Source organism: Cololabis saira, chromosome 18 (assembly GCF_033807715.1).
Source record: "Cololabis saira isolate AMF1-May2022 chromosome 18, fColSai1.1, whole genome shotgun sequence".
Lineage (NCBI taxonomy): Eukaryota > Metazoa > Chordata > Actinopteri > Beloniformes > Belonidae > Cololabis > Cololabis saira.
Window position 1 is genome coordinate 10,631,045 of NC_084604.1, and position 26,517 is coordinate 10,657,561.

The 26,517-nt window shown below is 38.4% G+C and overlaps 2 protein-coding genes across 5 annotated transcripts in view; one reads left to right on the plus strand and one right to left on the minus strand.

The window, feature by feature from the left end:
* LOC133418550 (adhesion G-protein coupled receptor G6-like) lies at positions 1-25,550 on the plus strand. 2 transcript variants are annotated; one of them, XM_061707285.1, is made up of 19 exons: positions 1-113; positions 263-388; positions 1,116-1,184; positions 1,292-1,414; positions 1,839-1,862; positions 2,466-2,585; positions 2,728-2,751; positions 3,825-3,911; positions 4,313-4,463; positions 6,022-6,181; positions 7,671-7,811; positions 8,044-8,154; positions 8,261-8,297; positions 10,423-10,523; positions 10,670-10,791; positions 17,827-18,104; positions 18,216-18,309; positions 20,840-21,123; positions 24,085-25,550. In XM_061707285.1, exons 1-19 carry the CDS (start codon positions 29-31, stop codon positions 24,246-24,248), a joined length of 2,301 nt encoding a protein of 766 aa, XP_061563269.1. In that variant the 5' UTR covers positions 1-28; the 3' UTR covers positions 24,249-25,550. The 2 variants fall into 2 exon arrangements, with proteins under 2 accessions (XP_061563269.1, XP_061563270.1); XM_061707286.1 differs by having other exon boundaries at positions 11-113; positions 266-388.
* The window catches only part of knstrn (kinetochore localized astrin (SPAG5) binding protein), a 13,034-nt gene continuing 10,956 nt past the window's right edge, over positions 24,440-26,517 (minus strand). For all 3 annotated transcript variants that reach the window (XM_061707289.1, XM_061707288.1, XM_061707287.1), the window contains 3 exons: positions 25,578-25,639; positions 25,268-25,342; positions 24,440-24,628 (listed from right to left, as the gene is read on the minus strand). In XM_061707289.1, coding sequence (XP_061563273.1) covers positions 24,500-24,628; positions 25,268-25,342; positions 25,578-25,639 — 266 coding nt within the window. In that variant the 3' untranslated portion in view covers positions 24,440-24,499. The remainder of the gene's footprint in view (positions 24,629-25,267; positions 25,343-25,577; positions 25,640-26,517) is intronic.

The window sequence follows — 26,517 nt, forward strand, 5'->3', positions numbered from 1 at the left end:
CAGACCAGAATTAACTTTAGTCAGCTGCATGTTGACTGTAATCGATCACAACAACATGATTCGCTGGATTATTCTGTTTGTGTTTGTGGCCTTTTTGTGGATTAACCCCGTTTGTAAGTAGCCTACGCGTAATTTATTTAAACTAAAGCTTTATACAAATCCTAGTATCCCATTTCACACGTTGTTAACATTCTTGTATCTACTTTGGTTATTCTGTTTCCAAGGTGAAGTGTGTAAAAATGATATTTTGTTTTTGCCAAAGTAGCTAATGAGCCAGAGGTACGGAAGAATTTAAGACGTAACCAGGAACTCGGAGATTGTTACAAGGGAGACACCGTTGTTTTCCTTGAAGATAATTTCTACGGCATCTACAGAAAGGACTCAAAATGTGAGTCAAATGTATTTTAAAATACATGCACTGTGTTTTCTCCAGTTGTGACAGTCTAGAAAATGTACATTAAATATATGTACATATGTATTAGCCTAATTCAAAACCACCCTGGACATATTTCCTCATCCAGAGAACCGAAAACTGATGGCCAATGAGTCTTTCCTTTTGACTTTTATAGTTTACAGGTTTTCAACTTTCCAAAATTCAATTTGACCTCCTGCTCTTCCCGACTGCTGCTTCTTTATCTCATGATAAATGACAAAGAACCTTGCTTTTCATAGACTTCTGCTGGTTTGTGGGTCCTATTATTTATTTCAGAGTGGCTGTGTTGCATAAAGAAAACTTTAAAACGTATCTACACAAAAGGGTGAAGGTGTCGCAACAAAAGCAAGCTAATTAGGTTTGTGAAAGCTCAGATCCTTGCTTAAACCTTTGCATGGTGTCTCTTTCTTTTTCAATTTCATCACTGTAAAAATGAAAAAACAAAACAGAGGCATAAATGATAACAATTTATATTGATTTTGCTCAAATCAATCAACTGTAGTCATTTTGATTCCTAACAAAAGCTAAAACTCATTAACTGTGTAATAATAGTCCCAGGATTGTTGCTATAAACACAATAATAATCAAGTTAAATATTAAACTTTTGTATGTATTAAACTTTTAGATCTAGATTTCATCAGTTGTCGCTTTTTGTTTCTGACTCTATTGTTGCATTTTTAAGTGTTCGGGGAGAATTGTAAAGCAGAAATTACCTGCTTTATATTTCTGCAGAAAAACGACACGAAGCAAAGTGAGTTCAACGTACGTCTTAAACTTGCAAAATATGACATTTAATGAAATTTAATTTTTGGAAAATGTACATTTTCTTTTCTTTTCTCTGTTTCCGATAATTAACAGAAAAGTTGTGGAAAATGTGGGCTCAAGTGGGGAAAGAAGGGAAACTCTTCATCCCAAAAGTTCTCAAGTCAAAGGAGGTTTCTATATACTTCCTGACTCAGAACTGCAGCCAATGCATTCCAGGTGAAAACAGAGCAATTTACTTTCAGCAATTTTTCAGTATACAACCTAAAATCTGGTTAGCTTTTTTCTGCAAAGATAAGAAGGAAAGTGTGTGTTAGTGAGACGGATGTAAAATTATACTGTTTTTGTATTTTGCAAAAAGATCATTTATAGTGCAAATTATTTCTCATACGTGAGCCAAACAGTTCTGAATAATAACAAAAAGAAAGACAAGTCAGAGGCTCAAGATAGCAGTTTATTTTGACATTGCTAAAATTAATTGTAATTTTTCTGCAAACACATATTCCATTCTTGTAGTGTACTTTCAGTAATTTTTCAGTTCATAACATAAAATCTCATTTGCTTGTTTCTGCAAAGATAAGAAGGAAAGTGTGTGTTAGTGAGACAGATATAAAATGATACTGTTTTTGTATTTTGCAAACAGATCGTATCAACGCCCCCTGTCAAGGTAAATTTATACTTTTCTCAGTCGGAGCTGGAAAAAAAATGTTGGAAATAGCCCCTAAGATTATAATGATACCATTTATAGTGCAAATGATTTCTTATACTGAATGTGAGCCAAATAGTTCTGAATAATAACAACTAAAAGAAAGACAAGTCAGAGGCTTAAGATAGCAGTTTATTTTGACATTGCTAAAATGAATTGTAATTTTTCTGCAAACACATATTCCATTCTTGCTCGAAACTGGTTTGATTCAGTTCATTTGAGCTTACACTCATTACTGTCTAATAATAGTCCTAGGATTGTTGGTCCTTCAACACAGACTAACTGACCAAATCACAGGAAACAGACATCAATTAAACATATAGATTTAGATGTCATCAGTTGCTACTTTTTGTTTGTGTCTAATGTTGTTAACTGTCTGAAGTCCCAGGTTTGATACCTAAAGTAAAATATCTTTGGGAAAAATGTCTGCAGAGAGGTGAAACTACACGAGAGTTTAATTTCCAGTTTTCAGTTTGTAAAATTACATTTTATGAAATTTGCAACATAATTTACAGTAAATTTGAATTTTCTTTTTCTTTCCTTCTTTCTTTAAATAAACATTAGCAACTTGGGACTTCTTGTCTAAAGAACTGGAATCTGTGAGAACTTCCGTCCAAAATGATACTGAGTTAAAGTCCAAGCCTCTACCGATACTGAGTCAAAACTGCAGTCAATCCATAAAAGGTAAAAACAGGAAAATGTTCTTTCAGTAATTTTTCAGTTCATATAATAAAATCTCATTTGCTTTTTTCTGCAAAGATAAGAAGGAAAGTGTGTGTTAGTGAGACGGATGTAAAATTATACTGTTTTTGTATTTTGCAAACAGATTGTATCAACGCCTCCTGTCAAGGTAAATTGATACTTTTCTCAGTCGGAGCTGGAAAAAAAATGTTGGAAATATCCCCTAAGATTATAATGATACCATTTATAGTGCAAATGATTTCTTATACTGTATGTGAGCCAAACAGTTCTGAATAATAACAACGAAAAGAAAGACAAGTCAGAGGCTTAAGATAGCAGTTTATTTTGACATTGCTAAAATGAATTGTAATTTTTCTGCATACACATATTCCATTCTCGCTCGAAACTGGTTTGATTCAGTTCATTTGAGCTTACACTTATTACTGTCTAATAATAGTCCTAGGATTGTTGGAACTTCAAAACAGACTAAATTACCAAATCACAGAAAACAGACTCAATTAAATATATAGATTTAGATTTCATCAGTTGCTACTTTATGTTTGTGTCTAATGTTGTTAATGTTGAGTGATGACACTATATGTGAGTTCAATTTTCAGTTTTCAATTTGCAAAATTACATTTTATGAAATTGTAACAGAATTTAGAGCAAGTTTGAATTTTCTTTTTATGTATTTATTTATTTTTAAAATAAACATTATAACCTTGGAAATCCTTGTCCCAAGTAGTGGAATTTGATATATTTGATATCATAAAAGATCATTTGTCAAAGAGCATCTCTGTCCAGCTTCTGAATCAAAACTGCAGCAAATCCACTCCAGGTGGAAACAGAAAAATGTACTTTCAGTCATTTTTCAGTTCACAACCTAAAATCTTATTTGTGTGTTGCTGCTCAGAAAAGTGTGCGTCAATGAGACAGACGTGAAAGCTGTATACAGTATATGTTTTTGTAAGATTTCCTCTGAAGGTATGCTAATACGATTTCAGTCTGGACTATAGGACAAAAGTATTGGAAATAGCTACTAAGATTATAATGCTCCCATTTAAATGTTTAAACGTTATTTAACATAATTATCAAATTGCAAGAAAACAGCTCTTTCATTGTTCAGTTCACCAATTTTCTTTCAAAAACTATTATATAGCATATTTTAAGATTTTTAGTTTCTTTTCTTTGCATTAATTGTGTTCTGTCTTACATCTTTGCCTTTGTTTGAAACTGTGACAGCTTCTGGTGCACAAACCTGCATTGTTAACCCCGTGAAACCAGAGATATGCAAATCAGACTATGATGAAGACATGTGCCGTGACCTAGGTAAGCCACCCTTTAGTAAGTGAAATACACATACTGTACATGATCTGCCTCTAAAGTTTTCTTTCAGATTTTTTTCGTCCTTTTTTTTTTAACTTGCTTTTGTTTTATGTGCTGATTGCACCTCCCTTCACTCAGAGTTTGGGACATTGGAATCAACTTAGTTAAGTTGCACAAAAACATGACGACTCACACAAGTTCCCTTTAAAGAATAAATGTTCCCAAACCTAACCTAGGGTTTTGAATTTGTGCATATGCAGTGTTTTACTGTGAGACGGGGTTGAAGTAAAGGACGGGCTCGCTTGTAAAGGCGATTAATAGGATATGGGTAAATGTGAGTTAATAAACCGCCAAAAGGGGAAATACTGTGCTTAAAATGATCTAAATGTCCCTCTCTTTTACAGTGGGTTTCAATGACAAATACCTGCTGGACGTGAAAGAACCAAAATGCAGCAACTGTAACAATCCAATAAAGGTCCCCGATGAAGAAATAACACTTGAGATGAATTCCACCGCTAACTTTGAAGAAGGAAAAACAGATGCAACCGCAGCTGTGTAAGATCTTCTCAGTGAATCCTCTGAATCAATGCTTTTCATACTCTGTTCTCTCTTTGAAGCAAATTCATGGTTTTTGCACCCATCTGTACTGTGATGCAGAGTTTGATCTTCCCATCATACCACATGTTTTAAATCCCAATTTTGTTTGGTTGATGGAAAGCATGCACCATTAAAATCCTACACTTGTGCACGAATGTTGCATCACATCCAAATTGCTTATTAAGAAATTATAAAGTGGAGGGTTGAGCTAGATCTCCTTAAAACAGCAGTGCTCATTCTCCATACCTGCATGTGAATGTAGTCAAGCTAACTTTTGGTCAAATTGACTTTGCGTAGCCTCGTGGACATAGAAAAGTGGTTTTGTGTATCTGCGTGAAAGCATGAATTTGCCACTTCTCATAAAATAGCGTACCGATACTATTATAATCTGATGGAACAGGACAGCGCACATGACGGAAGAAGAAGTGATACTCACTGTAAATCAGTCATATTAGAAATACACGTATTGCGTAGATACATTCTCCTGCCGTGGTGCAAAAAAATGTATTTCCCTCAGTGTTGTGAAATGGGTGTGTAATCGAAACAATTGAGATCAAAATGTTTTTTGTGATCCACGCTGAAAATATGTTTCTTTCTGCTCGAAAGTTGGACATTTTAACATGGGGGTGAATGGACACTGACTCGCTTTTGGAGCCAGCCTCTACTGGCCAGTGGAGGAAGAGCAACAGCTCTTCGTTCCGCATGAGCCTCAACCATGTGTTTGCAGTTTAGCAAAGCACCCAGCCGTTTGTACTAACCCAGCAACAGCTATATGAGACGGTGATTGTGGATTTCACCAGTGAGAACGTGTTGAACGATATAGTTGGCTGTAAAGCAGAGCAACATGGCTGTGCCCTGTACAAAGAAAAATGAGCTTCAAATCTGCTCTTGAGAAGCCAATGGGTCATGTGACCTAATGCTTCGTCCATTTGTTTTTTACAGTCTGAGGTTGGTCTTTGACTGCAACCGGCTACAACAGATGGGCACGGTCCAAGTGCCAGAACTTCTGGGCCAATTTCCACCGACCTCCTTGTCTAACTTTGCTGTAGAGATAAACATATTTACAGCCTGGTTCAAAAAAATATTCAAATCTCCATAGCTACATTTTTACACCTATGGCATCTGGACAGAGGGTTTTTTTTAATAATAATAGAATATATAAAGCAAAAAATGTATGCATAATTAGGGCGGTGGTCTTTTTTGTTTGAAGGCCGGCATAACTAATGGCGAACTTTCATGTTTGTTACCTAGTACATAGCACTGATGCTACAGACTAAATAAAACCAGGAACTCATATAGTTCAGCCTGTGGGTGAATTATAGGCATAAACTGAGTTTTGGAAGTTCTTGAGCGTCTACCTTTTCCTTTACTCTCTCCAGTTTACAGTGATGATGTGGCCAATATGATCAAGAATATTCCCTTCATTTGGTAAATAGGATGTGACCCCTCAGAAGAAATAACCATGTAGCATTTGTCTCCTGTCTGTGTGATCTTAATATTCTCAATCTGTCAACAGTGATCTAATGGGAAAAATGAGCAATTTAGTTTCCACAATGAACGGGACCTCAGCGTCGTTGTCTGTGGGAGAAGCCAAAGGAATCTTAGTGAGACAGAGTGAAACGTCGGATATGAAAAAAGTGGATTTTGCTTATGAGTCATCAGATGATCCCTTTCAAGTGAGTACATTACCTTTATTTCACCATCGTAAACATTCTGTTTCAACTAAAAATCTGGAGCGTTTTTAATAATGAGTTTATGTAGTTACAATAATTCTTCTTTCAATAACTGTAACACTACAATCTTGATCCCGCCTGTCAGTAAAAGCAAGCCTATTTTTATTTGATACAAGTGTGACCCCTTAAATTTAGCCTTTCCTTTCATTCCTTGCCCCCATGTAACTTAGAAATACCCAATTACAGCAGTTAATCACATTAAAACCACAGATGAAAAGCTGTTTCTGCGGGTTCATAGAAGCTACAAAGAGCACGACAAAACCTCAAAACTCCACTGAACCTGAAATACTCAATGTTTTTTTTCATTTGATGATGTCCATTTAAAACTTTTTTTTTTTTTTTTTTTTTTTTACATTTCAGGCCTGGAACACATTCAAAAACTAAAAAGTCAAGCTATCCAATCGGTGTATTGTTTGTTTTTTCTTCTGATCCAAATCGGAAAAAGGAAAAAAAATATTTTTCCTTTTTTTTTTTTTTCCTTTTTCCATTCTTCAACCATCCATCAGTTTATGATATTCATACACCTAAAAACAGTCAGTATAAAAGCTGGAGCGCCTTAACAAGTCTAGTCTCGCAACATCCCAGCGTGTTTGAGGACATCATAGATGTCTGCCTTCATCTTCCTTGCTGCAGCTTCTTTCCTCCTCATCAATATCAACAATTGGCATCATCATCATATCATCATAATCGACATATAGCCAAAGATTTTTGTCGGTGACAGATAAAAAGAAACACTGTGCATTTATCTCAACAACTCAAAACACTAGTTCATATCTGCTATTTACTCTCTGAAAGATGCTTGACTTAGTCTGTTTCCCCTGTCCGTGGTCGCTTTGAGAATTGAGAAGAAAAAAACCCAACTGATTTTCTGACTTTTTTTTTTCTTTATTTTGGTTCTAAAAAGACAAAACAAAGAATAAAGGACAGTTCAAACCAGATGCATCCCTCCAAATAGAGTTGACATAAGGCCCCTTTTTTTTGCTTGGTACAGTTTTCAGAGCTGTTTGTGAAAGCTGGAACATTTTGCAGTAATTGATAAAGGTTTCCCAACGTAATCCTTCATCCACAAGCTTATATCTACTGATTAATGGCCGTTCCACCATTTGAAAGGGTTAGAGCTCATGGACGTCCACCTAGACTTGCAGCTTTGCTCTATTACAGACTAGAATTCCCCCAGATTTCTTGAATTGTTAGGTAAATATTATGCACTGGTAGAAGGAGAGATATGCAAATCCCTCCAAATTTTTTGGAAACAACTTACTCTTACTAGGTATTAGGCTTGAGATGCAAAAAGCGATGTATATTAAATTAGATGACGATAAATAAAAACATTGGATCTGTTGTGAAATTTTAAGAGGGTCGCGTTTCATTTACATTTTCTAAATGTGACAATGTTCATGCAATTGTGAAAAGGTGTTTTCTTTTCTTTCAGATTATAGAGGATGACAACATTTTGGCTTCGCTCTCAAGATCTGTCTCGGTGTCAAAAGAAGCGTTTGATAAGGTTGTGAACGCAAGCGCAAACATCACGGCACCGTTTGTAGCTGTTGTCCGATTTCTGAACATGACACCGGTATGGAAAAACTCTTAACTGCTTTACATATGAAATGATACACACACAAACAATCCTATTTCATGTATGTTAGATGTATTTTATTTTATTTTTGAGTGATACAGAAATTCATGAATTAAAAACAGTATGATAGATAATGCCTTATAAGGTTAAACCTAAATCACCTAAATAACCTAGATACACCTTTTCTGTTGTAAGTGATTATGTAACTTTTTTGTACGTTTAATTTCAGGATGAGTATAACAGGACCACGTTAGGTAATGAGGTTATAGGGGTTGAGATGGGAGCCGTTATCAAGAACCTTACTAACAAAATAAACATCAATTTCAGGAACATCATTGAGGTGAGTTAAAAAAAAACAACAACCAAACTAACTTGTTATTTGTTTATTAAAATGTCTGTCCACTGTTGAACGGCGGATATTCATTTCAGCTCCGTTCTCCTTACAGGAGGGAAACGCAACATGTTATTCATGGAATGGTGAAGGTAAAACCTTTCTGATTATCCTGGTATTGTCACAGTTTTGGGGCTTGTAAGGAACGTTAACGAAGACGAGTCTTCAACTGTGCCACTCTGTCACTCAGATTAGCCCTCCTGCATCTTTTAGTATCTCTAAATACAACCAAATGACTTCTGCTCGGGGCACACATTTTCACTGGAATTATTTCACTCAAAATGCCAAACAGAGGGAGGGAACATAGAGAAACAGGAACTACAAACATCTGCTGCTTTACAATTGTGTCTTTCAACATGCTTGTCAGTATACAGCTCGAAAATGTCCACAATATTTGACACTACATCGATAAACAAATGTTTAAAACAATTGCTGCAGATACTGGTCCAAAAGTGCGAACATAAATCCAAATGAACTGTCAAATAAGGGAAACCGTGATGCAGAAACAAGGAAGCAAAACTAAACAGATCACGAAAAAAGACAAAGGCCGTCTTTGAAATGAAATGAAATGTTTATAATGTCCATTGTCTGAGTGGTAGAAATGAGGCACGACAAATGTAAAGTTGCTTTTCATTACGGGGGTTTAGGTTGCTTCTACGGGGCTGTGACCGTAGAGGCGTTTGCACAGTGTTCCGGTGTCTCGATGTTTCCTTGGAGTTAGAGTCTTCTCTTCTCATTCATCACCAGCTTAGAAGTGTGTGCAAATACTGCAAACAGAAAAGCAGCCACCACCGCAGCTCATTCCACATTTATCTTGTTGCTCCGCTTTGTTTTCCTTCTCCTTTGTAACCAAACAGTAAAAGTGGCGTTCTAGTGCTAGCACGTGTTTGGGGCTGAGAGGTTCATCACTGTTATAGAGGCACCGTGGTCAAAAGGACCAACAAGAGGACGACCTGGTTATAGTTCCAGCCCCTAGGTTTTATCCTGGAGCTTCTCTAACGGACAACTGCCTATAGTTTTGGACATCCAACTCTTGACTGACGACTCTATTTACAGCTTTAGGCAGATGATCTGTTATATCATGCAGGAAGCCCCACCTGCACGTGAGTACATCTGTCTTCACATTAATGTCTCGGTTCGATAGCTGCTCCTCACTGAGCCTAGTTGCTCTGCAAGGAACTCAGGTGTGAAGTTATGAACGTAATTAATCTCTCCCTTTACTAGATACATAGAGCAGCCATCAAACTGGCATCAGACGCAGAACTTCAATGGTGGTCACACCCTGCAGAAAGGGCAGAGTGAACCACCAAAGTGACTGTCACATCACAACACTGAATAAACACTACACTACGCTAATAAAAAAAGAACGGGAAAATCCCCAGTGATGTCACCCAACGTTTTCTGGAGGGCCTTCGAGGTCTCTTTTTCCTCATTTTGTACCAAGTTGCAAATGGATGGAACAAGCTGGCCCAGGAAATCAGCTGGAACACGGCCACCTCATGTCCATCACAGTTAGCCACTTTAGCTTAGATAAATTAATATTACTTGAACTGTATTCATATCACTTATTCATATCTTAGTCACTTGACAACAGAAGGAAAACTCAAAATCCGCTCTCTGCTGGCAGACATGTTTACTGAGGAGCGGTGAAGAACTTCAAGCTGAGTGCAGCCCTTGAAAGAACATACACACTAAAAATACCTAGTTAGCCTGACTCTTAAAACTGATGGATGACTGTGATGATACAAAACTGAGAGTCATCACATGCTATATGCTTGCTTAAAGCTGTGATGAGACGCGTTTTCAATAACAATCACTGGGCATAATATCTCATACTGTGTTGCACTGAGCACACTGACTGGGAAATGGGAAAACTCTTAATAACTGGTGTGATCAAAAGAGGCTCCAGACAAGATGTTGTATGCTTTATATTGACAGAACTTTTTTTTTTTTTAGTAATCTTTATTTGTCAGTATACATCTTTGCAAACACACACTGAAATATAACTTCTGCTTTTAAGCCATCACTAGTAAAACTAGGAGCAGTGGGCTAAAGATTTTCCAGCACCCGGGGTGCAATTATTTCTATAAAAATATATATTGTTTATTATTTCATTTAATTTCAAGTCCAGTTTCAGGAGAATAACAAAAGGTCATTTCTGGATGATTAAACTACTTACTGATGACGTCAACAATGTTTGGTTTTTTTGTCGTACAGGAGGCAAACCAAACTGGACCGATGAAGGCTGTGAAACCAAAAGGGAGAACTCAGACATTATATGCGAATGTTCACATTTGACATTCTTTGCGATCTTAATGGTGAGGTTTTGCTCCCATCTTTTTTTCATGATAATTTGACTGTATACCAAGCTGTAACCCTTGCACTTTCACTTCAGTACATAGCCTAACTAACAACAACAAAGTGCTTAAAAATATTATTTTCTTCTGCTTATTGTTTTTTGCAGACACCTCTGAATCAAACCATTTCTAGTTCGGACCTGAGGAAACTCACCATCATCACTCAAGTTGGCTGTGGCTTGTCCATGTTCTTCCTCTGCATAGTGCTTTTTATGCATTTCCTTATGAGGTAATAATGACATTATGCATACATACCTACATATATAAATATATATATATATACAGTGGCAAAAAAGTATTTAGTCAGCCACCAATTGTGCAAGTTCTCTCACTTAAAAAGATGAGAGAGGCCTGTAATTTCTTCTTTCTTCTTTCTACTTCAACTATGAGAGACAGAATGGGGGGAAATAATCCAGGAAATCACATTGTAGGATTTTTACTGAATTCATTGGTAAATGCCTCTGTAAAATAAGTATTTGGTTACCTACTAAAAAGCAAGATTTCTGTCTTTCACAGACCTGTAACTTCTTCTTAAAGAGGTTCCTCTGTCCTCCACTCGTTACCTGTATTAATGGCACCTCACCTTTAACCTCGTTATCAGTATAAAAGACACCTGTTTTAACTGGTTATCAGTATAAAAGACACCGGTCCACAACCTCAAACAGTCACACTCCAAACTCCACTATGGCCAAGACCAAAGAGCTGTCAAAGGACGTGAGAAACTAAATTGAGAAATTAAATTGTGTATATATATATATATATATATATATATATATATATATATATGTATACACAGTGGAAAGTATTCAGACCCCTTTAAATATTTTCTCTTTGTTTCATTGCAGCCATTGCTAAAAAAAGTTCATTTTTATTTCTCATTAATGTATGCTCAGCACCCCATCTGGACAGAAAAAAAACCGAGTAGAAGCCCCCTTTTGAGTACCCTCCTCTCCAGTTCTGTCGGGTTGGACGGTGAAAGTTGGTGAACAGTCATTTTCAAATCTCCCCAGAGATGCTCAGTTGGGTTTAGGTCAGGGCTCTGGCCGGGCCAGTCAGGAATGGTCCCAGAGTTGTCCCGAAGCCACTCCTTTATTGTTTTAGCTGTGTACTAAGGGCCAGTCCCAATACACCCCCTAGCCCTACTTGTAAGCCCTACCCCTAAATTTTGCGCATTCCCATAAGGGTAGTGGTGTCCCAATTGCTCTTTGCATGTAGGGCTAGTGTGTATGAATCTAGCCCTTCAGAGCGAGGGATTTCAGATGCTGACTAGCCGACCGAGGGCCAGAGAAAATTTCCCAGAATGCTTTACGTCATCATTTGCAGACTGAATCAAACAAAAAAACATAGCGGACATTTTTCATTTTTAGTGAATAAAATCAATATTTTGAGTTAGTTTCTGCATAAAAATGCATTTTGATTACATTTCTAGCAAGAAATATATAATTTACTTTCATAATATTCACTAAGTTTCGATGAAAGGACTAGATGGTACAATAACCCGGGACTATGCATGGTATAGTGAGAAATATATAATTTACTTTCATAATATTCACTCAGTGAATGTATATAATCACTCGCTTGCCCGTTGTTGTGTTGTATCTTCAGATCTCGCCAGAATAATGGCTGATTTATGGTTCCGTGTTACACCAACGCAGAGCCTATGGCGTAGGTTACGCGGCGAGGCGCACCGTACTACGCCGTAGGCTCTGCGTGGATTTAACGCGGAACCATAAATCACCGGCAGCTCTTCTCATCCCTGAAAACATCGGAGCAAATTTCTTACCAGGCATTATTTGGATAAACTGAGCCCAGGTTGGGGATCTTAACGGTTACTTTTACCCCTGAAAAAATATTAAACTTTAATAAAGTGGCATATTAACAGCGCTACAGCTGAAATTAAAACAGCTTTTAGCTCTGGGCTTCCTGATATGGTGTGACGTATGTGCAAACGTAACTACGCAGTCGCTTACGTACCCGAACGTAAACCACGCAGTGACGTAGCAAGTGGTGTCCCAATCTATTACAAGGGCCCTACCGCTTGTGGCTTCATTTTGAGGGTGAAGTGGTAGTGGGTGAGGGCTAGTGGTAGAAAGTAGGGTGAACATTGGGATTGGCCCTTAGGGTCATTGTCTTGTTGGAAGGTGAACTTTCCGCCCAGTCTGAGGGCCTGAGCACCCTGGAAGAGGTTTTCTGCCAGGATATCTCTACTTGGCCGCATTCATTTTTCCTTCAATTAGAACCAGTCGTCCTGTCCCTGAAAACACCCCCATAGCATGATGCTGCCATCACCATGTTTCACTGTTGGGATTGTATTAGGCAGCTGATGAGTAGTGCCTGCTTTTCTCAACACATGCAGCTTAGAATTAACGCCAAAAAGTTTGATCTTTGTGTCATCAGACCAGAGAATCTTATTTCTCATTGTCTGGGAGTCATTCATGTGTTTTTTGGCAGACTATGCAGGCTTTCATATGTCTTGCACTGAGGAAAGGTTTCCGTTGGGCCACTCTGCCTTAAAGAGCATATTGCAGGTTAGAATTTTTTCAAAAATGATACCTGACCTTATGTGAAAATGACTATGTGAGAAGTTAATGTAGGATTTAATATGTTTTACAAGACATAAGGGCACGTATTCAGAGGAAAAAGTGGCTGATTTTAGCAAAGCTCCTACAAACGCTTTTTTTTTCGAACACCGCGTCATATGACGCAGCAGGGAGACGTCTCCACAGTTCTGCCCCATGTTACTGCCCAGACCCCGTACACACGTAGCCGGTATCTGCTAAACCAAAGATATTTTCCTACGTTTGGACCTGTCATCCACATGAAAACGCAAATAAACGAATGTTTAAAAAAACTCCGGGCAAAGTGAAGATTTTTGAAAACTCAGTTTATGTAGATGCGTGCAGACAGAGACAGAGAGCAGTTCTGCGTTTTCCAACGTCACATTATGCTCCAAAACAACAACAAATCTGCTCTGAGTCTGACGTCTAAAGTGCGATCCAGAACTGCAGATGATCCACCATCTGTCCTCCAAGCTATTTATTAAATAAATGGTCTCTGCTCTTGACACCGTTACACCGACGCGCAGCCCTACGCCGTAGGGTACGCGGCGACGTGCAGCAGGGCTGCAGCCCGGCTGCGTCGGTTTAACACGGCAGCTCCGCGGCGGACACCGGGGGGGACTCCAGCTCGTTACCCGAGGAGGAGGCGCCGGTCCCGGGGAAACTGCGCCGCAGAGGCGGCTTTGAGGCCGGAAGACCAGATGATCTACAGGTTATAATAGCTTATGAATGTGGTCGAAAACGCAGATCTTCGTTTATGTGTGGAAGTTTTTTTTTAACAAAGATGTAATGTGGATAAACGAACGGGGGGAAATACAGGGAAATATTCGGTTTTAAAAATACCCGGCTATTTCGGATGCTTTTAATCAGAAAAAAGAGAAGATAATAAGCCAGTTTTCTGTTTAGAAAGTACAAACGTAGACAGATTACAAGTACTCACCCATTTTTAAGGAGTTATTTTCTGAGTTTCTTTCAGGAGCACGAGCGGGTGCTGCAGTGAATAAAGGCGGATTTATGGTTCCGCGTAAAATCGACGGCCGTGGGGTCTGCGTTGGTGTAACGCGGACCCATAAATCAGCCTTTTAAAAAGCGAGTTTCAGCTGTCAATCAAAAGAACGTGGGGGGACTAACGGGTTTCGTAATTATAAGGCTGTGGCCTGTCATATTGGTGTGAATACACATTCACAACCTCTTCAGTGTCACAACTAACATTAAGATCCATTATTTTTCCTATTGTTGAATTCACCGCGCTCCCTGATGTCACGTCACTTCCGGTTCAGCTTTTTCAGATGCGGAAGTAAAATACTCTCACAAAAACAACTCCGGAGGTCACTGTAGTATATATTTATGCGTATTTCAATGAAAATTCAGTTCCTACATTATTTTCCTACACATTGATTCACAGGGGTCTCCAACCTGCAATATGCTCTTTAAAGCCCCGACTGGTGGAGGGCTGCAGTAATAGTTGACTTTGTGGAACTTTCTCCCATCTCTCTATTACATCTCTGCAGCTCAGCCACAGTGATGTTTGGGTTCCTCTTTTCCTCTCTCACCAAGACTCTTCTCCCACGATTGCTCAGTTTGTCTAGACGACCAGGTCTAGGAAAAGTTCTGGTCGTCTGGCCAACTTCTTCCATGTAAGGATTATGGAAGCCACTATGCTCTTACGAACCTCGAGTGCTGCAGGAAGTCTTTTGTAACCTTGGCCAGATCTGGGCTTTGCCACAATTCTGTCTCTGAGCTCTTGGGCAGTTCTTTTGACCTCATGATTATTATTTGCTCTGACATGCACTGTAGGCTGTAAGGTCTTACATAGACAGGTTTGTTTCCTAATCAAGTCCAATCAGTTTAATTAAACGCATCTGGACTCCAATGAAGGAGCAGAACCGTCTCGAGGAGGATCAGAAGAAATGGACAGCATGTGAGTTAAATATGAGTCACAGCAAAGAGTCTGAATACTTATGACCATGTGATATTTCAGGTTTCTTTTTTAATAAAATTGCAAACATTTCTACATTTCTGTCCAGATGGGGTGCTGAGTGTACATTAATGAGAAATAAAATTTACTTTATTGATTTTAGGAAATGGCTGCAATGATACAAAGAGGGACAACTTCAAAGGGATCTGAATACTTTCCATACCCACTGTATATATATGTATATACATATGTGTGTACCTGAACAATACTTTGCAAGGCAAAAATACATGTATTGAAGATGCAAATGTAGATGCAAATACAAAAAAAGTATGTTTACCACTGCATTCAGAAACGCAACTGGAAAAAAAACCATGGAAAACTGACAACAGCCTTTCCAGAGAAGTCTTGTTCTGCTCAGCAAAACAATGTCAACCAATGTTTTATAAATTCTACTTTATATTATATGAACCATGAGAAAATGTTCAAGCAGCTGTAACACCGTATAAATACAAGAACAGTCCAATTTAATTTGACTGATTTTAACTTTAACCGATTTTAGCATTGCTCCAGCATGTTGTCGACTTTCTGTTTACAGCTTTAGGTCGTTTCAAAGGGAATATAAAAGTAAAGGCCTGTTGAATTACAGTTACCACCATCATGGGGATTTATATAACCAATCACTAACACAAAGGTGATCGAATCTTGATGAAAGAGAACATAAAAAAGAGCCGGTGGATACTGTTATGCCTCCCAGACAATAAATCAAAAGTAAAACAGCACATCTTTCCTCCGAGGTGATGCTCCTCCATGGAAGTTGATATGTGGGGAGTTTATTTATTAGAAAAGTGAAACACTGCCAAGATCAGGAAAATAATACATAATATAAATAAGGTTGTTGAACAGCGGCTTTGTTGGAGGATTATGAAAAACACCTGTAGCACCATATGCAAATACTTAACCTCACCTCATCAGCCTGCAAAGATGCTTCTGTGAAACTTTTCCAAACAAGCAGTTCTCTTAAAGTACTTTCCATTCGTAGATATTTTAGTCACGTTGATTAAATTGAGAAACAGTTCTCAATATTTAAAGTGGAACTAAGGTTGTGTGTTTATGATCTTAGACAATAAGTGTAATTTATGTTTTAATTTTGTAAAACAACGATTACTTTAACGGTCCCATCCGTGGCTTATTTTCAGGTCAATCAATCAAATGTTATTTGTATAGCACCTTTCATCCAGGTACATGAAATACAAAGTGCTTAACATTTTGACTGAAAAATAGGCATAATAAAAACTGGGAGACCAATGCACACTGACATACAATATAGTTAATTAAAATGAAATAATGATAGAAGTTAAAAAAAAAATCAGTCCACAACAATAAAATATAATAATAATAATAAAAACATTACAAGAAATAGATAAATAAATAAAACAAATACCTCTAAAAAATGTTAAACAGAATAAAACTATAAAATTTGATGCTACATAAAAGCCAAAGGGATGGGTTTTTAGTCTACGTTTAAAAATGTCCACATTTCCAGCTCCTCTCAGATCCTCCGGCTGTTCCACAGTTTTGGAGCATATTAGTGGCTAAAAGCAGCATCACCAAATGTTTTAGTTCTACTCTGTGGAACAGCTAGAAAGGAAGAGCCAGAGGATCTGAGGGGCCTTCCTGGTGTCTTTATACGAAAATAATCTGGTGAAATAAATTAATTTAACCCAAAGCATGTTGACTTGGCACATGCAGCATCTGTCACTGGAAGGTAAATAATCAAAATACAAACTTGTGAAGAAGTCTTTTTAAAGAAATACATGTACCGTATTTTCTGGACTATAAGCCACACCTGCATAAAAGTCGCATCCGCTCTATTAAAAAAAAAAAAAAGAAGATATTTAGCCGCAGATATTTATGTTGTTAGATTAGATATTTATTTTGAACTGTAAATGATGTACATGTTTGTACCTAAATAGATCTTTCCTAACAGTGTCTTTTAACACGGCAGCAACTTTGCTGATTAAAACGGGACAGAACCAAGAGAAAATAACCAGTATTTATTTATCTATTTATCCGTTTGAAATCTGCTTCTACTTACTTCTATCTGCTAAAGAAGAGGTAGGGTATTCTTCTTTGCATTTATTTAGTCTTAGTTTTGATTCTAATTCCGGTTAGAGCGTCCCGAGCGGTGGAAGAAAAATCCACAGAATAGCTGCACCTTTGTATAAGCCGCATGGTTGAAAACCTATGAAAAAAGTAGCAGCCTATAGTCCAGAAAATACGGTATACATGAATTAATTTCAAAATATCAAATCTGACTTATCTTTTCTAGAAGAATCTGTAATTTCATAAATAGTTATTGGAGCCCTAAAATTCATCAGTTTCCCTCCTGAGAAGTGTGTTCTCCCTGAAACAACACCATTTCTTTCTCATGTATGTACTGTAAACAAGTGAGGAAAAAAAAACAGTTATCTATCAGTAACTTCAATGTTCAGTCTGCAAAATTCAGAAAAACAGACCCAAAAAAGAAGAAAAAAACTACTTGTAAAGTAATAAAATGCCACTAAGATTAACATTTGAAAAGCTGAAAATGATTCTACTACTAGAGATAAGGTCAAGTTTATAAGTTCAAAATAACAAAATTAATTAAAGTAGATTGTAAATTGCCCAATTGTCCAACAACATGTTCAAAAATATCTTTAGTTGTTTATTTTTGAGTTGATATGAATGAATATCTACATCCACGAACACACCGAATGCGTCATCTCCCATCATTGATGTCTCCTCACAGGAAGACGAAGGCCAACATAAGCTCAAAGATCTTCATCCACCTGGTGTTTGCGATGTGCCTGCTGAACTTATCCTTCCTCATTAACAACTATGTGGGGAATATGAAGAACTCGGTGGGCTGTAAGATCATGGCAGCCGTCATGCACTACTCCATGTTGGCCACGTTCTCTTGGTTTGCCGCGCAGGGCCTGCACCTCTGCCTGCAGCTGCACGGAGGGGGCAGAGGCATCTCCATCCACCATCCCCGCTACGAACTCAAAATCTCTGTTCCCAGCTGGAGTGGGTTCTTCAACTACAGGATTTTGTCATTTCAAAACAGATTTTTCTGTTTGGACATGTCTTATGCATTTCAGAGATTTAACAGTTTAACTTTCTTTTTTTCTTTTCCAGCACTGCCAGGTATAGTTGTGATTGCCCTTCTTGCCGCAGGAAAATACGGTGAACAGACCATCTACACGGATAACCCTGAAGACGACGTGGCCATGTAAGAGGAAAAATAATGCAGGATAGCATACCACCATATATCATTTTTAAAATTAATATTGCAATGCTTGGCTCACAAAATGTGGAGAAACTTAGATAAATGATAACCCTGAAATTCAGTAAATTGACTAAACCTGATAGCACTCATGAATGCAATGTGCTTTTATACCAACTTGAATCAGCACTGGATTAAGAATGGACGTGTTTCAGACCATGACTTTCCTCAAGGGGCAAGAGTACATCTCATCGTTTAATGGGTGGACCTGTTTTTAACCCAAAACATGGTTTAATCTGAACTCACTCTCACAGAACACATCTTATATCTTATACCGTTTTGAGGAGGACGATGTTTCTTCATGAACTGCTTCTAGATCTTTCTAAGTTATCTCTGTGTCCTCTGTGTAGTGATCTTTCATTGCAGCGTGTTAAAATGAACCAAGCTTCCGTCAACTGAACAGACTGATTTACAGCTCAGTGCGGTTTTGGCAGGCAGATGTTTATTTCCCAAGTAAAACATTCCCTGGGATAATTTGCAACACAGATGATTGTTCACACCAGCGTCCTATGTCAGGACGTCACTCTGTGTCAACTGTGACTGCTTTTCCTGTCTATGCAGAGCTCAGTCCCCCCTGTTGATGCCTGTTTGCTACATTTCAATTACTTGCAGTTCTCTTTTGCTTGGATAAATTACAGTAAAATCTGAATACAGAACTTGGATTTGCCTATTATACCTGGTTAATGTTACGTCTCTTTACCCCAACGAGCCGAGGCGTAATATAAACAGGGACCCGTCCGGGAAAATATTGTTACTCCGTCAAGGCTTTTTAAAAAGGAGCTTAAGAATGTGATTTGGATAGTGTTCAAACTCTTAGTTTTGCATTATGTCCAGAGCTGGTTAAAGTGCCTACTGGGCCTTCTGTGTTGCTGAGAATGGCCTAAGGATGAACATCTGGACTGTTCAGGTTTGGATTTTGTGTTGGAATCTTCATTTGCAAGTAAAATCCATGATCAAGTACAAGCGATTGTAGCTGTACTCCCTCTTTATGACAGTCTAGATTAAAACAGAGTTCGGTCTGCTCTTTTGAAAGCATATGAACATGTTCCAAAGGCCTTTCGACTAAAATGTATGCCGTATGAAATTTCCTCCGTCACCCTACAGGAAGTTTGCCAGTGAAAAGGGGAATTTATTTGCTAGATGGGCTACTGCTTAAAGGATGTCTGACTTTTACTCCCTTTTGAGCTAGTTTTGTTTTTGAATTCAATAGGTGTTTTCCTGATCGTGTAGTTTTGTCTAAGTGAACAAAAAAGCAAACACAATCTTCTGCTGCTTTGGTAGCCAATACGTTAATGGAATCTCATGCTCACAACGCTACCTTTGCACAAGTCTCTGAGGAGATGCATAAGTCTGGCCTAGCAAAATGGTCTCAAGTGTGTGTAGTTGTAAGGAAGCGGATGCTTTTATCGTCATAAACTTGGACATGTGATTGCCTTACCCTTAAATGTAAAGAGGAGAGGTCGCATCATGATAAGCACTAATCTAATCAGTCATAACAAGCTGACACACGCTTGCTTTAAACCTGGAGAATATGCCAACCTGATCTTCTACCTCCATGCTGGGACCTGAAGACAGCATTGTTCCACCCAGGGTTTTGCATAATGCAAGAGAATACCTTGAAAGTGCTGAGGAGGAGGTTTCCAATGTGCAGTTTACGCTTCCCATCATTGCTACGACATAATTACGCCATACCTGATGATGTAGCCTGATGTGCTCTGCCCCAGAGTTGTCACTATGTGAACAGAAACGCAAACACAATCTTCTGCTGCTATGTTAGCCAATAAGTAGTGAACTACTGTAGTGAACAGTAGTGTGCGTGTGTGTGGTGGGGCATTAATACGTTTTATGTGAAGCACTTTGTGTTGCATTTTATACACGCATGAAAAGCGCTATACAAATAAAGTTTGATTTGATATGCTCTGGATTTGTCTGGACCTCCTCAACTGTGACTGGTCCACCTTTTGTAGTATATCCAGTTCCTACTTAAACATTTTTAAAACCAGATAGATAGCTGTGAATCATTAAAATAATTCAGTTTCAGTTTCTGTGGACCTATAGTGTTATTGGGGTTACAAATTAAGATTAGGGTAGCATCATAAAACCATATCTGCAGCTTACCTGTTAAAATATCCCTTTGGGCTGTGCTGTAACGTAAGAGTGTGCACAATGTTGTTAGGACTTTCTCTTGGATTCATCATTTGTAAACTGGGTGCCTGAATGAGGACTTGCCATCTTGTTTTATGCTATTCATCCATTTCTCTAGCTGCCTAATCCATTGCTCAGTCATGTTCTGCTGGAGTTTGATCCAGCTGACTACAGCAGAGTTTTTTATGGTGAAGAGGATATACAAAACAGAGGAACGCAGAGAACTGACATAAAATCCATTGTTGTTGCTGTGCTGATTAAAGGCGTTATAAAACTTTTGCTAGCATTTCAGTTCCTCAAAAAAAGCTAATTTCTCCTTCCTTTTCAAAAGGTGCTGGATAACTGACAACTCCATCCACTACGCTGTCAATGTTGGCTACTACGCGCTGGTCTTCCTCTTCACCTTCACCACGGTCATCATCACTGTGTCCTGGCTCTTCTGTCTCAGAAGATCCAGTGCTCCAAACAAACCAACCAACCAAAGCGGCAGAAGCATTGTGATCATTCTGGGCCTGTGTTGCCTGATGGGCATCACGTGGGGTTTCGCCTTCTTTGCCCACGGCAGCTTCCGGATGCCTGCCTACTACATTTTCACCATCCTCAATTCTTTCCAAGGTATCCACAACTATGACCTGTTGTCTACTGTCATTAGAATATGATTTAATCAGTTTTAAAACATTAAGAACATAAATCTTAGAAGGTGGTGCATGTTTTACACATTGTAATACCTACTTTGCATTTGTTGACTTGGCTACAGGAAACATGACACCAGAAAGGTTAGTTACATTATTTTGTGCACATTTAGGTAAGTCTATACAGTAACAATGTAAATCCTAGTGGATTAAATTAAAACATTTTAAGATATTTAAAGTGCCAATTCAAAGTTTTGCACAAACCTAGCCATTTACATGATGGGTAAGTGTCAATGTTTTCTGGTATAGCATACATTCGTGTAATGTGCACAGCCTAGGGAAATAAATAACATACTGCATTAAAATGTGCATAATTATTATTCAGACTATTATGCATTATCTTAGGACAAATAAACTGACCCTCAGGTGCCTTTAGTTGTCAACGACTGCACTGGCATGGCAAACAACCTCAAGATGTCAACGTACCATAAGCCATGTAAGCTGAAAAAGAATACATTTTCGAGACAGCTAAAGCCTGAGAGATACTGCATACGGCAAGATGTAAAAAAAAAAAAATATCGGTTTGGCGTGTTCTTGATGGCATCATCTAAGGGGAACATAAGGGACTGAAGAATGATTAAATGGTGGCTGTATTACTGTCGTGCAAGTAATTGTCCATTTTAGGTACTTTGAGACCTTGTCACTTTAACAAAGCTCTTGCTGATGTAGACTAGATTTTCTCACACCATGTTGGTTGGGTAATAACTGGCTTATGAATTCAGGTTAACATTAATCTAACTGGAATGCATGGGTTAATGTGTCAGTTCCACTACCAACATTCATCATTTGTTGGGATGCAGAAATCATATTATCTGGTACACTAAAATTGCCTTTTAACACGCTAAATTCTGTGTTTTAAGTGAAGTGGTGCTTTCCCTTTTTGTATTGTTAGTAAAACTATGAGTTGTACCAGAAACTACACCCACATGATGATAAAAATGCACAGCTGCTAAACTACAGGGAGTTAATTTATCTCCTGGTTTGTATTACCCTCTCATTCTGCGGGTACAGTTGTATGAAAAAGTTTGGGCACCCCTGATCATTTTCAAGATTTTCCTTTATAAATCATTGGTTGTTGGGATCAGCAATTTCAGTTAAATATATCATATGGCAGACAAACACAGTGCTATTTGAGAAGTGAAATGAAGTTTATAGGATTTACAGAAAGTGTGCAATAATTACTTAAACAAAAGTAGGCAGGTGCATAAATTTGGGCACCCCAACAGAAAAATTACATCAATATTTAGTAGATCCTCCTTTTGCAGAAATAATAGCCTCTAAACGCTTCCTATAGCTTCCAATGAGGGTCTGGATTCTGGTTGAAGGTATTTTTGACCATTCTTCTTTACAAAACATCTCCAGTTCAGTCAGGTTTGATGGTTTCCGAGCATGGACAGCCCGCTTTACATCACACCACAGATTTTCAATAATATTCAGATCTGGGGACTGAGATGGCCATTCCAGAACGTTGTACCTGTTCCTCTGCATGAATGCCTTAGTAGACTTTGAGCAGTGTTTAGGATCGTTGTCTTGTTGAAGTATCCAGCCCCGGTGCAACTTCAACTTTGTCACTGATTCTTGAACATTGTTGGCAAGAATCTGCTGATACTGACTGGAATCCATGCGACCTTCAACTTTACCGAGATTGCCAGTACCTGCACTGGCCACACAGCCCCACAGCATGATGGCACCACCACCAAATTTGACTGTGGGTAGCAAGTGTTTGTCTTGGAATTCTGTGTTCTTCTTCCGCCATGCATACCGCCGCTTGTTATGTCCAAATAACTCCATTTTAGTTTCATCAGTCCACAGCACCTTATTCCAAAATGAAGCTGGCATGTCCAAATGTGCTGTAGCAGACCTCAAGCGACTCTGTTTGTGGCGTGTGCGCAGAAAAGGCTTCCGCCGCATTACTCTCCCATACAGCATCTCCTTGTGCAAAGTGCGCTGAATAGTTGAACGATGCACAGTGACACCATCTGCAGCAAGATCATGTTGTAGGTCTTTGGAGCTGGTCTGTGGGTTGACCTGGACTGTTCTCACCATCCTTCGCCTCTGCCTATCTGAGATTTTTCTTGGCCTGCCACTCCGGGCTTTAACTAGAACTGTGCCTGTGGTCTTCCATTTCCTCACTATGTTCCTTACAGTGGAAACTGACAGCTGAAATCTCTGAGCTAGCTTTTTGTATCCTTCCCCTAAACCATGATGTTGAACAATCTTTGTTTTCAGGTCATTTGACAGTTGTTTTGGGGCTCTCATGTTGCCACTCTTCGAAGAAGATGCAAAGAGGTGCACAACTTACAACAGGCCACCTTAAATACCCTTTTTCATGATTGGCTTCACCTGTGTATGTAGGTGAAGGGTCAATGAACTGAACAAACAACTGTTGTGTTCCAATAATTAATGCTAAATGTATTCAAATCAATAAAACAACAAGGATGCCTAAATTTATGCACCTGCCTACTTTTGTTTAAGTAATTATTGCACACTTTCTGTAAATCCTATAAACTTCATTTCACTTCTCAAATAGCACTATGTTTGTCTGCCATATGATATATTTAACTGAAATTGCTGATCCCAACAACCAATGATTTATAAAGGAAAATCTTGAAAATGATCAGGGGTGCCCAAACTTTTTCATACAACTGTATGTATCTAGAGTGATACTGGAGGAAAAAACAAACAAAAACACATTGAAAGAGGTTTTTTCCTGCAGGAAAATAATCCATAACATAAATCCAAGTACTGAACTCTGCGGTTTTGATAGCCAGAAAGTCGCTAAAAGCAATTAACAGACTTTCCTCCGTTCTACATACAAACATTGTTATTCCCCTCAGACGGGCAGAGAGCCTTGCCCAGTGATCATATCCATCTTTTCTTCCAGGTTTCTTCCTGTTCATCTACTACTACAACACAAGGCAATCGGGGGAAATGAATGCTGGGGTGAATGGCAAAAGTGATTCCTCAAGCACCTCGAGCACCTCGACTCTCAAAACCACCCTGGACAACTATGAGAATCCCTACCTGCCCTCTGCAAAGGCCAAATGAAGGGGTACTGAGGTTTGAAGAAAGGTTTATGGTTTAAGATTAAATATAAACAGTTGTAATCAAAGTGCAGTGGAATATAACAGTTATTATACTAGTTGTAGGAGCTATATTGTTTTGTTTCATCATATTCATTTATATAAATACATAGTAAGTGCTTTCTTTTTGTATAATTTCATTCTTATACATAAAATTATTTAATGGCTTAATTTTATTGAAATAAAAAGTTAAATGATACAAGTAAATGCAAATATTTACAGTAAGAGCATTTCTGCATCTTTTAGGGCTTTTTCCATTTCTTCTGCCTGCTGTGAAAAGTTCTCCTTTTCCTGCTTCATGAGTTCTCGTGCTTTAGTGAGGTCCATCATTGTTGTCCGGATTTCCTAAAATGCATAAATGAAGTAGCACATTGAAAGATGATCCAAAATAATGAACAAAGTTAAATGAACATTTTGATATCTTTACATGCACAGCAATATTCAAACTACTGGCCTTATTCTCAAATCAGACAATATTCTAGTTATGAGTTACATTAAGGATATCCTGTACTCCCATTTAAATTACAAATCATACTTTGGTTAGTATCTCATGCCTATGTTATGTCCTCCTTTGCCATTTCATTGTTAGGTCCGTCCAAAACCTTCATTACATCCATATCCCTTAAAACATGGAACAAAATGTATCCCTCCCACCAAAAGCATCTTTCTTTTTGCCATCAAATAAATGTCCACGGTCTCTGTGAGAGCCTAGGAGACACATAAAATAAAAAAAAATAAAAAAAAGCACCATTGCCATATAAACTCTGCTAAGATGTTATGGTGCACAAAATAATGCAAACAGCAGCCTACCCTGCAAAGCTCAGATTGGTTATCATTTACCCCGAATACTGTTTCACCTTTTTCAGGTTAAGATGATCAGAAAAATCTGAGTCTTAAAGTACATCTCTTGAATTATGTTAGTAGAATATTGCTGTGCATGTAAGTGGAGTACCGTAAAATTGATGATAGACGAGTCTGACTCACCTGCAGCTGAGCACGCTGCTCTGATGCAATACCTCCAAAGGCTTTTAACTCGCTAAGCAGGTCTGTGGAAACATTCTGAAATAAAACATAAGAGGTTCAGAGTTTGGTTGTGATCTCCTAAACAGTACGTGTACATATGGTATAGATATACTTTGTATTTACATTCCTTATTTCCTCTCCTATGGTTAAGTAGAAGCAGTGTGTGTTTTTAAATGGATTCCTGTTTGTAGTAGCTTGTGTGAGTTTGATTTGAAGTTTTAACCACATTTGCACATGTAGAATACAGTGAAGAAAAATAAAATAAACATACCACAACTTCTTTTCTTTTATCTTCATTGTGTTGTGCAGCTTCTCCAACTTTTTCTCCTAAAACTAAGGGTTGAAGGCATGTTTAGTCGTATAAAAGTAAGATGAATGGCAAAATGCCAAGATTAAATTCTGGAGATAATATGGATTATGTACACTTTAAAAGGTATTGTGACATCATTTTTAACATGCTTTTAACACTATTAAAAGTCTTGGGCAACATCCCTCAAATGTGTCTAAAAGAGTGTAACAAGAAAAACTTCACTCTAGTAATCTTTTCCTGGCTTTTTATTACAGTGAAAAATGCTTCCTTTCCCCCCTTTCCTGTCAATCATTGCTCCGCTCCTCCTCCAAACCTCCTCCTCCTCCAGCCATACGCTCACAGCGGCGTCGGAGCGACAGGCGAAGCATGCACGGAAAAGCAGGAGGGCGAACCACAGCAAACAATCATAAAAATAAAGGCATGCAAGCAGCACTGTCCCCTTATCTTAAGTCCAGTCAGTGGCCGCGGGTCTTCTTAGCAGTTTTCCTCCGGTGATTAGAACAAAAAAGAGGCGTGTTAAGCCTAATTTATGGTTCCGCGTTAAATCGACGCAGAGCCTACGCCGTAGGGTTCAGCGTATGGTGCGCGTCGCCACGTAGCTCTACGCCGTAGGCTCTGCGTCGGTGTAACGCGGAACCATAAATCAGCCTTTATGGTGCGCTGGAGCCTGGAGAGGAGAGGAGACGGAGCTGGGTGGAGGGGGCGGTGATTTAGCGGATCGTTACGTAACGATCCGCCACCAAACCACATGCGCCGTTTTTGCATAGTTATGCGGAAAATCCCAGAAAGCACACAATACACTGAATGTTAAAAGTTCGTTGTTTTTTGGGTGTAATTGATGTCAAGACACCCAACAAAACACAAAAAATCAAGAAAAATGTGTTTTTCATGTCACAATCCC

Excerpts from the sequence above, each read along its gene's own strand:
- LOC133418550 (XM_061707285.1), top strand. The coding sequence starts at position 29 with ATGTTGACTGTAATCGATCACAACAACATGATTCGCTGGATTATTCTG. Across the intron at positions 6,182-7,670 it reads CATCAGATGATCCCTTTCAA|ATTATAGAGGATGACAACAT; the intron begins GTGAGTACATTA and ends CTTTTCTTTCAG. Across the intron at positions 8,298-10,422 it reads TTATTCATGGAATGGTGAAG|GAGGCAAACCAAACTGGACC; the intron begins GTAAAACCTTTC and ends TTTGTCGTACAG.